At 48.2% G+C, this 12,165-nt stretch overlaps 1 protein-coding gene across 8 annotated transcripts in view; it reads left to right on the plus strand.

The window, feature by feature from the left end:
• Positions 1-12,165, plus strand: part of SPTAN1 (spectrin alpha, non-erythrocytic 1) — a 514,843-nt gene that overhangs the window by 186,106 nt on the left and 316,572 nt on the right. For all 8 annotated transcript variants that reach the window (XM_069609174.1, XM_069609169.1, XM_069609172.1 and 5 more), the window contains exons 16-18: positions 10,252-10,433; positions 10,990-11,233; positions 11,365-11,487. In XM_069609174.1, coding sequence (XP_069465275.1) covers positions 10,252-10,433; positions 10,990-11,233; positions 11,365-11,487 — 549 coding nt within the window. The remainder of the gene's footprint in view (positions 1-10,251; positions 10,434-10,989; positions 11,234-11,364; positions 11,488-12,165) is intronic.

Raw genomic sequence — 12,165 nt, forward strand, 5'->3', positions numbered from 1 at the left:
AGTCCGACATCCAGTGGTCACTGCGGAGTATTGCATTTTGTTTTTTGTAGTCGAAAAGGGGACGTCGACGAGGCGTGTCTAACAGTATCCCTATAGTGACGTGCAGTGTACCCACAATCCCTCACGCGTCGAGGTCCCTCAGATTGTTTTTTTTCCACCCAGATATTGGTTGCCTTTACGCGGAGCTCCTCGAGAGAAATTGCAAAAACATTTATTCGACCCTTTGGTCGTTATTTAAGACTATACATTAGAACCCTCCTTCAACGTCGTAGCTGAGAAGCTGTTTCACCGCCGAATAAGAACTTCGATGGCGGTGACTTTGACGGAGGAGATCCTTCGGCTCTGCCGAACACGTGGCCTGGCCTTGCCGGCCTAAGACAGTAGGGAGCGTGGGGTCGTGGGACATTTCTTCTTTCTGAGAATGCCTTTCTCTCTACCCTCCCTTTCCTTCGGGGTCGTTATCACGTTTAACTGTATCCTCAGCTATGGAGAGGTCTCCCTTTAGATTTTGCCCACGCTGCAAGGGCAAATTCACTTGGAAAGAGAAGCACAAACGGTGTAACCGTTGCTTGCCCCTCGACCACAAAGAGGACGGCTGTGCGGCCTGTAAGCTTCTTAAGCCAAAGACTTCAAAGGATGCAGGGTCAAGAGGTGGGCAGCCTACGCTATGTCTAGGTCTGATTCCTCACCCGCAGCTGCCGCCGAGTGTGACGAGGATAGAGATAACCCGATCTCTGCTTCGGAGGTTGTAGACCTCTCTAGGGAACGTTCCCGCTCCTCCTCGTCTGTCCCCGGCCCTGACAAGCTCGGCTCACGCCCTGCATATGGGGATGAACACCCCGTGCGACACTGACGAACACAGAAAACACAAACATAAGCACACAACCCACGGCACGTGTTCGTTGAAGACGAAGACAGCCCTAGTGCCAACGGAGGCGCCGGGCCTACCGGCGACCTCCACCGACCGTAAGGGTCGCAAGCCCTCCCCGCCACCGCAGCCACGACTAGCGACTGGGCTACCTGCAGACAAGGGCGCTACTACCAAAACATCACGCGACGCGCCTCGTAAGAGCGCTATCGTCTCCGAAAAAGACTCAGCACCGCCCAACACGACGCCAGACGAACCTTCGACGGAGAAACTAATCGTCGAGAGCTTGGCACATATAGTTTCCAAGGACGGGCAGAAACGGACGGCGAATGACACGCCGAAAACCGCTCACAAGGCCAGGGAAGCGCCGAGGATGCCGGAAGGAAGGCAGGGACCGCTCCCGCCGTCGAAAGAAGGCCCTAGCCTGCGAGAAGGTTTCTCAGAAGGCGAAGGGACCTTATCCTCGACGTTATGGGACAGACCTAGATGGATACAGGCAGAGGGACCTCCTTTTTCGCCTCCAGACCGTTGTGGTTTACCATACGGGACTGTTGAGAAATTCCAGTCATGTATGGACAAGATGGACACATTCATGTCCACTCCTGAAAATAAAACACCTAAGAGACCAAGGGAGGCGCTTCAGGAGGACCCTAGGGCTTAATATCCTAGATTATTTAACCCCTTCCAAGAGGACATGAATACGTATGACCTCACTGAAGAAGACTCTCACTTCCAAGAAGATGAACAGTTCTTAAATAGTGAAGACCAACAAAACCTAGGAACAGAATAAGGTTTTGAGGAAAACACTGACATGGGTTGGCGGGTTTTGAGGAAGACCCAGATGAAGGTGGCTCACAGCCCTGGCAGTCACCAACAGAGTCTACAGACCCCGACATCTTAAACCTTCCTTCTCCTCAGACCACACCAGTCAGGAATCCATCACCATTAGATTATCAACCCACCTTCAATGTGCTACTTCGAAAGGCAGCAGTGCATTTTGAGATTGAAACTGGTGAAATTACCTCATATACTGATTTTGTGGAAAAGATCATTAAAGAAAAACCTCCCACTAGTCAAACCATTCCCCTCCTCGCCTCAGTTAAGAGACAAATTACTCCATCGCTGTCCACACCTGCACTGGTAAGAGGGGTCAATCCCAGAATTGAAAAATTGTTTACTCCCTCTCAGTCAGACCATTAGGGGTCACTCAATTCCGGACTCCTTGGTGGTAACTACCACAAGGAAAAGAGCAGGGGTTCCGCTGTCAACCAGCGAAGCACCCCCAGACAAAGAAGGAAAGAAGCTCTATGCCCTGGGTAAGAGAATTAAAGCCTCGGCAGCTTTTTCAACCAGAATTGCCAATAATAATACACTACTGGCAAGTTATGCTGATGCCCAATGGGGAAAATTACGGCAAGACCTCGAGGAAGTTCCTGAGCCCTTAAGAACTCGCTTATTGGCCACAGTAACAGAAGGAACTCTGGTAAACCACAGCATCATTAGAAACACTCTTGATGCTGCAGAAACGGCTGGCCGTTCCTTAGTGCAGGGAATTCTTGTGAAGCGTCAGGTCTGGCTCCGCAATTCCGGTTTTAAGCCAGAAACCCAGGCGTCACTCATTAACAAACCAATAGAGGAGTCTAAGCTCTTTGAGAAGGCAGTGGACAACGCACTGGAGACTGCGAAGGAGGAATTCGACACCGTCAAGACCTTAGACCAAATCTCAAGGCCTCCCAATAAGCGAGGATTTGGCAACTCTTTTTTTTGAGGGCAACGCCAACAACAGTAGCAACAGCAGCAGTATACTACAGGCAACTGGTCCTCTACTCAGGGAACCAGTGGCCAGTACACGCAAAGATGACAGTGCCGTGGCATGGGCAGAGGTCGGGCCCCACTCCCAGAGGTTCCCTGGCTACCAACACCAAATGACACAAAGATTCGGGTCCCCTCCCATGCATCACCGGTCGGGGGCTGGTTAACATCTTTCCTACCAGCATGGGAGGGAATAACATCAGACCAATGGGTATTGTCAACTATAGCCCACGGGTACTGTATAGAATTGTCGGTCCCCCAAGTACAGACCCCCAAGGGGACGACACCCGTCACCGGAACACCTCGCCATTGTTCTTCAAGAAGTGCGACTACTGCTACTAAAAGGAGCAATAGAGGTCGTGCCTCTATCACAGGTAACGGAAGGTATTTATTCAGTATACTTCCTTTTACCCAAAAAGGACTTAACCATGCGCCCTGTACTAGATATGCACCCAGCGAACAAATTTGTCAAACCTCAAAAATTTCGCATGGTGACCTTACAGGAAGTAATCCCTCTGCTTTCGCAGGGAGATTACATGACAACACTGGACATGAAAGATGCATACTTTCATATTTTAATGTTGCCAGCGCACAGAAAATACCTCAGGTTCATGATAGAGGCAAACACTACCAGTTCAGAGTGCTACCCTTCGGCATAGCGTCAGCGCCAAGGCTAATTCACGAAAGTACTGGCAATGGCAGCGGGCCACCTGCGCAAGTTGTCCATCCCAGTATACCCTTACCTCGACGATTGGCTCATAACAGGGGATTCTTACAAAATATGCTTCTCAAATACCCAAAAGACTGTAGACCTTTTGTTCCAACTGGGCTTCTCCATCAACGAGAAGAAGTCCATCCTAGACCCCAGCCAGATCAAACAATTCCTAGGGGCTCTAATTCGAACAAAGGACGGCCTCGTCTTCCCCTCCAACGAGAGGGTCCAAAATATGCTGTTTCAGATCCCTCAATATGTGGCCGGTCGAGAGGTGACCGTGCGCAAAGCAATGCGTTTGCTAGGAATGATGGCGTCATGTATATATTTGGTACCTCACGCTCGACTGCGCATGCGCCCAATGCAAGAGTTGCTCAACAGCCATTGGTTTCAGGCCAGCGGACAATGGGATGATCTAGTGGTGGTCTCGCAGGCCTTGGTTCTCTCGCTACGGTGGTGGTCGAAGGAAAACCTTGTAATAGGGAAACCATTCGCCACCCCCGCAGCGGAGGCCACTCTAACCACAGACGCATCCCTCACAGGATGGGGGGGGCTCACCTATCCCATCAGACTGCACACAGAGTTTGGACTCCGAGCGTAGCGTCCAGTCACATAAACTTACTGGAACTGCTTGCGGTCTTCAAAGCACTGAAGGCTTTCCAGGCGCACCTGCAAGGGAAGACAGTGATGGTCCTCACAGACAGCACCACAGCCATGTACTACCTGAACAAGCAAGGGTGCACGCACTCTCCAGGACTGTCCAAGCTGTCCCAGAACATCTGGAAGTGGGCTCTCAAACACATGTTTCTGTTATCACAACATGTACCAGGGGAACTCAATCTGCTGGCAGACGAACTCAGCAGAGACTTCCCTCTGCCCGCAGAGTACGAATGGCGGTTACAAGAAAAACATAGTCTTCGACGTTTTCACACAATGGGGATTCCCAGAAATAGATTTGTTCGCAACTCTGGAGAACTCCCAACGCCAAGATTGCGCCTCCAGGTACCCCCAGAACCAGTCCAAGGGGAACAGTCTATCAATACCATGGTCATGGAAATTTGTGTACACTTCCCCCCCCCCCCCCCGACTCCCCTTCTCAACAAGATAGTGCACACGATGCACCAGGAACCAGTTACCATGATACTAGTGGCCCCGGCAGCCATGGTTCGCTCACTTGATGGAAATGTCTCTATCTCCTCCAGTGAAACTTCCCTGCCCGTACAACATGCTGTGACAGGACAAGGGCAGAACACTACACCCATGCCCACAGACCCTGAATTTAGCAGCCTGGCTCCTGAGGTCATAGAATTTGGACATTTACAGCTCCCACAGAGATGCATGGACATTCTCAGGGAGGCTAGAAAACCTAACACTTGTTACTGCTATTCCAGCAAATGGAAAAGATTTGTCATCTGGTGTAGAGATAAGAGCATCAACCCAGTTGACTGCTCTCCCACACATTGTTCTTTACCTGACTCACTTATTAGACTCAGGTTTGGTCTTTAATTCCATTGAAGTTCATCTAGCTGCACTTTCCGCATACACCACTTCTCAACAGTGTCATGGTGGAAAGTCCCAGTTATTAAGTCCTTCATGGAGGGAGTAAAGAGAATACACCCTCCTATAGCTAACCCAGCTCCCGGATGGGACCTAAATGTGGTACTTATCAGGCTCATGGGCTCACCCTTTGAACCCATGCACAAAGTATCCCTTAAGAACCTCACTCTTAAAACTGCTTTCTTAATAACTATCACCTCCATTAGGAGAGTGAGTGAGCTACAAGCGGTCTCTATACTAGACCCCTTTGTAACAGTTCACAAGGATAAGGTGGTTCTACGCACACATCCTAGGTTTGCACCAAAATTCATTTCTAAATTCCATGTCAACCAATCAATAGAACTACCAACGTTCTTTCAGAACCCTTCAAGTTTTGGAGAAAAGAGCCTGCATACACTAGATGTACGCAGGGCTGTCATGTTTTATATGGAAAGAACTAGACCTCTGAGAAAGACTAATCAGTTCTTCGTCTCGGTGGCAGCAGGAAGAGAAGGGGATGCAGTTTCAAAGTCCACTATTTCTAGATGGATTGTTCAATGCATCACTCTCTGTTACACTCTTGCTAAGAGAGAACTGCCCTTTAGGCCAAGAGCACACACTACTCATGGCACTGGGGCATCCGTAGCATTCATTGTAAATGTTTCCCTTGAGTCCATCTGCAAAACGGCTACCTGGAGTTCTGTGCACACCTTTACAAAACACTACTGTCTAGATGCCCACTCTAGATCTGATTCCCAGGTGGGACAGGCAGTATTAAGACATCTTTTCTCTACTGTTCCTTCTCACAACCCACCTCCAACTCCGGGTACTGCTCGCTAGTCTATGCACAGCATGTGATTCTAAGCAGATTAACAAACATCAGAAGAGAATGCATTACTTACCGTAAAAGCATTTCTGATGGTTGTATCTGCTTAGATTCACATGTGCCCACCCTTCCTCCCCCCTCGGATGGAAGGACCGTAGACATCCTATTATATCTCTTTTCTGTACTCACTCACGTCTATAAGGCTCCCTCACGGCACAAAAAATACAAAGAGGGACCTCGACGCGTGAGGGATTGTGGGTACACCGCACGTCACTATAGGGATAGTGTTACAGACACGCCTTGACGACGTCCCCTTTTCGACTATGAAAAACAAAATGCAATACTCCGCAGTGACCACTGGATGTCGGACCTATGCACAGCATGTGAATCTAAGCAGATACAACCATCAGAAATGCTTTTGCAGTGAGTAATGCATTGTCATATATATATATATATATATATATATATATAACTAAAATAACTCTAAGTGTATAAGTGTTTACTTGGATCCTTGTGTTTACTTATTTCATTGTACTGCTCTGCAGCTGACATTACCCATTCTAAGATACGCCTGGCTGCTCAGCCATTTCACCAACATGTGTACTACAGGCCTATATTAAGAGTTGGATCCCTAATTCCAAAAGATAAGTCTTGTGCAGTCCCAAACCAGTTGGACTTCACAAAATCTTACCTTACACCCTGGAGATATACAGATGAGCTGGTGGTTGCACTCAGACTTGGATTTTCCCCACATATACTCAATTCTCCTCTGTTCTACAATAATTATTACTGGTATCCTTAAATGTCTTCTTCCCTCCCCTTGCCTTTACTTCAGTGTCCCTTTAACTACTTCTCTGCAGCTATTTTCCTTATTTTTGTTGGTACTGCTGCACTCCCTCACTTCCTTCTGCCACTCTTACCAACCTTCTATCAATGTGCCTCAACCTTCTTTCCCCCAACTCCCATTTTATTTTTAAATGGAGGCAGAGTTGAGCCACGCCGGCATGCAGACAAACCTGCAAGGCACTGCTCGGTTTCTCCACCGGCTTGTCACCACTTGTAAATGAGGGAGACCACTGCGTGAAAGTAAGTAAATTCAATTCATTCATATAACGTAGGAGCCAGGCAGGGAGCTGGCTCTCTCCCCCAACAAGCATTCTCTCAACAGTCAATGTTTACGCGGGGTCTCGTGCACATTATGACTCGCATCAACTATCTATATTATCTGGGATGCTGCTGGCTATTTTCCAACAATTTTCTGTCAAACAACCATCACAAAGGGCTCCAATGGGCAGACCGGTTATTTAAAGGCCTGCTTCATGCTTTCCCTGAACGGAGGATGCCCCAAAATAAAATGTCTGAAAGCAGAACTTCGTCCCAATACTGTATACCTTCGGTATGGAAATAAATGAATGCAGTGGCGGTAGAATTTAGCATGGACGTGGAAACACTGCAACCTAGTGGGTTGATTGTCCTGAGCCTAAATGTAGACTGTAGGAAAATCCTAACCCTGCCAAAGTATTCGGTTATATTCAACCCAGTGATTAGAACATGGGCGCCTTGCACATGCCTCCATTTCTCATGAAGGTGTAGGAACCTACAAGTTTATTATCCTGTGAATGCATGAGCTGATTGCGAAGGAGGTGGCCCCCAGTCAGGCTATGCAGAACATCCCAGTCAGGCTATGCAGTCCTGGTAAGATTACACCCTTCTTTGTCCCCATCGTTGACCATAACATTTGGCAAAGACACACACTTGAGCCCAAAAGAGGGACTAACTCCGAATAACTTTTCTTTGATCCTTGCACAAACCTTGTGCCTTCTTTTTAAAGAGCCATTTAACCCATTTCTCGTGTGTGCAGTTATTTGGCATTTATATAGCGCTCTATCTTTCATTGGTATGATCTCAAAGCGCTGGTAGGTTGAACGCCCTCGGGGACCGCAGTCCAGGAGAGTAAAGAGTGTAGTAAGGTGCGTGGGTGCACCATGTGTGCAGCTGATGTAATTGCCTCATGGTAGCTGCATCCTAGCGTTAGTTGCAGTGGTGAAGATATCATTTGAATATGTGCAGTCTGGTGGATGGACACCCAGACTGGGTTCTGGCTGTTAGGCCTGTAGGGCGCTTATGTGAGCAGTTATTCCGGATTGTCATGGGATATAGCTGTGTTTTGTTAGTGATTAGGTGTTCTTGGGGTAGTGTTCGTATGTGAACAGCTAGGCCAAATTTATCGAGGGGTATAGCTGTACTTTAGTTTGAGTGATGGTGTATAGTAGAGAGTAATCATAGTGATAGGATATGATTATTCATCCTTAAAACACCCGAGACCAGGCAGGCGAACAGGATTGCAGGGGTACACGGAGACACACGGGCACAAAGGGGCACAGAGGGTTGGGCTTACAGCAACAGGACGGGCGCGGCGCAGAGGGATATATAGCGACATCATGGGGAGCAAGAAGGCAGGGTGCACAGTGACACACAGGCACACAGCGACAACACGTGGACTAAAGGGTGGGGCAATACAGAGGGATACAAAGCAACATTGCAGGAGGGCAGGGTAGACTGCGACACACGGGACACAAAGTGGCATACAGCAACAGAGGGCTGGGCGTAAAGCGACAGGAAGGGGGCAGCTGAGGGATACATAGCGACATCATGGGGAACAAAAGGCAGGGTACACAGGGACCCGTGGACACAGTGGGGCATGCAGCGACATCACTGGGGGGATAGAGGGGAGGGCGATAAAGAGGGATTCATAGCGACAGTCCTTAATTCAAAGTGATAACTGGTCTGTATCTCACCCGCCTACTGAGTCTGGCCTTGATTGCTCTAGCTCTGCTACCAATAGGTAATAGATCAAGGTAATAGAGTGGATTTAAAGGGGCATGTTTTGCCTACGTCGGGTACCCCTTAGGATTTGGGGAGATTTCGGCACAAAAGCTGCAGCTAAACCCTTCAAAAACAGGTTATTCTCCTGGGCCCAAAAAACATCCTGAATAATTCTTCAAAGTTACCCCCTACCCTGTGCCATTCAATCACCCAACATCATTCGCCCTTCAGCTACCTCCCTAACCCATGCTGTTCAATCTCCCCACATCATTCGCCCTTCAGCTACCTCCCTACCTCATGCTGTTCTTTCGCCCTTCAGCTACCTCCCTACCCCATGCTTTTCAATCTCCCCACATCATTCACCCTTCAGCTACCCCCCTACCCCATGCTGTTCAATCTCCCCACATCATTCGCCCTTCAGCTACCTCCTTACCCCGTCCGTTCAATCTCCCCACATCATTCGCCCTTCAGCTGAGGAATTTTGGGTTGTATTTTGCAATTAATATTATTAGGGTAGGGTATTTATTGGCAATCTAACCTGGCCTGTGACACCCATGCAGGGGAAATGGTGAAGACCATATATTTCCACCTTCGACTAATTGGATCTTTCATTCCAGAGCCAGATCAACTCATAGTGGTAGGTTCATTGATATTCTCCAAATTGGATAATTGTAATTCTTCCTGGACATGGATTGCTGCAAAACAACTTGCACAGTTACAAAAGGCACAAAACACAGCTGTGAGAGTCCTCTTTCATGTTGCTAAATGTTCATGTCTCATAACATCGGAGGACTCCGTTCAACAGACAAACTTTCAAAATCCTCGATCTTAAATGTTTAAACAGACGTGCCCCTTCGTATTTCTAGCCAAAACTTGTTCACTACTGCCCATCACGAGTTCTTTCATTCTCTTATCAAATATTCTTATTCTAGCGGTACCGGTCTTCCATTCTGTCCACAGAGAGGATAGATGATAGATGCTTCTCAGTTCTGGGTCCTCTATTACGGAATTTACTCCCAATCATACTCCGAACAAAGGATTCTTATTAGGATTGAAAGAAAAATCTAAAAAAAAGTCTTTCAGTTGTTTTTTTTACTTCAATCTTTCACATAAGTCAAATTCCTAGTAAGAACGCCACCCAGATGCAGTTTAGTCGGCCTGGTTTCTCCCCATTTTACGAGATTATGTGATTGATAAATTAATCAAATCTTCTGGCAGAGGTACTTTGGACCCAAGAGTCCTTACAGTGAGTAACTTGCACTGCTGTGAACGTTTCATTTAAATATCTTTGTGTCTATGCAGTGTTTGGTATACACCAAATTGTTCGTTTACAATTGTTCGAATGAACAATTGACCGATTTTAAAGGGTCACAATTGACCTTTTCACTATTGACCACATATATATGGTTGTGGGGGGGTTTTGCGTTGGGTGGGGAGGTGCCAGGGGTCCCCCCCCCACACATATATGTTGCAATTAACCTTCACAATTCGGTCAATTGTAAAAAGGTCAATTGTAATTCCAACAATTGTGAAAAGAACAATTTGTATACAACCGTGTGTTTCGTGCAGGGCTTCACACTGCATTAATATTTTAATTTTAAGTGGGGTATATTCTCTCGCCTCATGTTTTATCAGGCCTTAATGTCATCTTCTGCCCTCTCATCCCTACAGGTATAAAGCTGAGAGAAGCCAATCAGCAGCAACAGTTTAACCGCAATGTGGAGGACATTGAGCTTTGGCTGTACGAGGTGGAAGGGCACCTTGCCTCGGATGATTACGGCAAAGATCTTACCAGTGTGCAGAACCTGCAGAAAAAGCATGCTCTTCTGGAGGCGGACATTGCTGCCCACCAGGTAGTGTCCACAAGACCTGCATGATTAGGGGCCGGGATGCTGATGGACATATCTGCCCATCACGTGCAGAGTCCATGAGACCGGGGGATGAGAGGGGTAGTGCTGCCGGTGCACACTGCTGTCTAGCTAGTGAAGGGCCTTTACACATGGCGTCTGTGCTTGTATGAATGGGATGGGCTGGTGTGTTTTAGGGTGTTCACTTCCAGAGAATGTTTGTATTTTTTTGGCACTAAAATGATGTGCTTAGCATTATTGTGCTGTCGTAGATTGAGCGTTAATTCAAGTCAAATGTGGCAGACTCTACTCCAAGAAGGTGTTAAAGGCAGTGACCGTGCCTTGATACTCCTGTCTGTTTACTCTTCATTGAATCGCAGAAGACTCTCATTGGGTGGTTGAAGGATTCAGACAAATCACCCTCAAGTACCGGCTGCTGATTCTAGACAGTGTGGCTGCAGTCTGGCACAATGCTATTCAGCCTCCTCCGCCTTTCCCTTTAATGTAAACACCTGCGCTCCCACTTGCATGTGGCAAGAATAACTGTTCAGTTTCTTTGCAGGATCGAATTGATGGCATCACCATCCAAGCGCGCCAGTTCCAGGATGCTGGGCACTTTGATGCCGATAATATCCGCAAGAAGCAGGAGGCTCTGGTGGGGCGCTACGAGGCCTTAAAGGAGCCCATGGTGGCCCGCAAGCAGAAACTGGCAGACTCCCTCCGCCTGCAGCAGCTGTTCCGTGATGTGGAGGATGAAGAAACTTGGATTAGAGAGAAGGAGCCAATTGCAGCTTCAACCAATAGAGGTAGGGGGGGCCCTGACTGGTGTGGATTGAGTGTGCAGGCTGTATGCCTTTGGTCTAAGGCTGGGCCGGGTGTCTGGTAACATTCTTGATTGTGTGATTGGAGATCTGTTCTGATCTATTTCCTTTTACAGGGAAGGATCTCATCGGTGTGCAGAACCTACTGAAGAAGCATCAGGCCCTTCAGGCCGAGATTGCAGGTCATGAACCACGCATTAAAGCAGTCACTCAGAAGGGAGGAGCCATGGTGGAGGAGGGTAAGTCTCCCCAGTGGATGCCAGTTTCAGCAGTGCATAGCTGGAGGAAAGGCGGGCATGTCCCCCCCCCCCCCAGATGCGTGGATGGAAGAATGGCTGGAGAGGCGGAGCAAGGCTCCCAGTTGGTGGATGGCATGCAGGCGTAGTCCAACCTCCCCAGTGCTTCAAGTGTGGGTATTTATGGAGGGGATGGGTTAAGCGGCTAAGATTCTGCGATGGATGGAAATCCTCTTAACGCTATGATCCCCCACGATCACTCGACACAATACACAGGACACCACAAGTAGAGCAAAACCGCCTATAATGCAAAAAGACCAGTTTAGGGTGGGCTGCTTACTGCTCTGCCGGTCACCCACCCCGGGCCTGGAGTGGCTATACCCATTCTCCACTCATGAATTAGCACGTATAATAACTAAAAGGTATTTTTCGGAGAAAAGGGAGAAGGAATATAGCCGCAGTTGCAAAATGCTTTCACCGTCATATTTGCGAGGCAGCCTCTGGCCTTGGGAATCCGATCCAGCAGTGTCATCAGCTGTGTACTTCTCAGGAGGGGCTCATGAGCCGGCCTGGGCAACTTGAGGCGTAACGCACATTCACAGCTCTGCAACCTTGCTTGGCACAGGTGTTCAGCTGTAGGCCAGTCTCATTGCATCAGATGGACCTCAGAGAAACTAAAAG

This window comes from Ambystoma mexicanum, chromosome 8, assembly GCF_040938575.1.
Source record: "Ambystoma mexicanum isolate Mex_15411 chromosome 8, UKY_AmexF1_1, whole genome shotgun sequence".
Taxonomy (NCBI): domain Eukaryota; kingdom Metazoa; phylum Chordata; class Amphibia; order Caudata; family Ambystomatidae; genus Ambystoma; species Ambystoma mexicanum.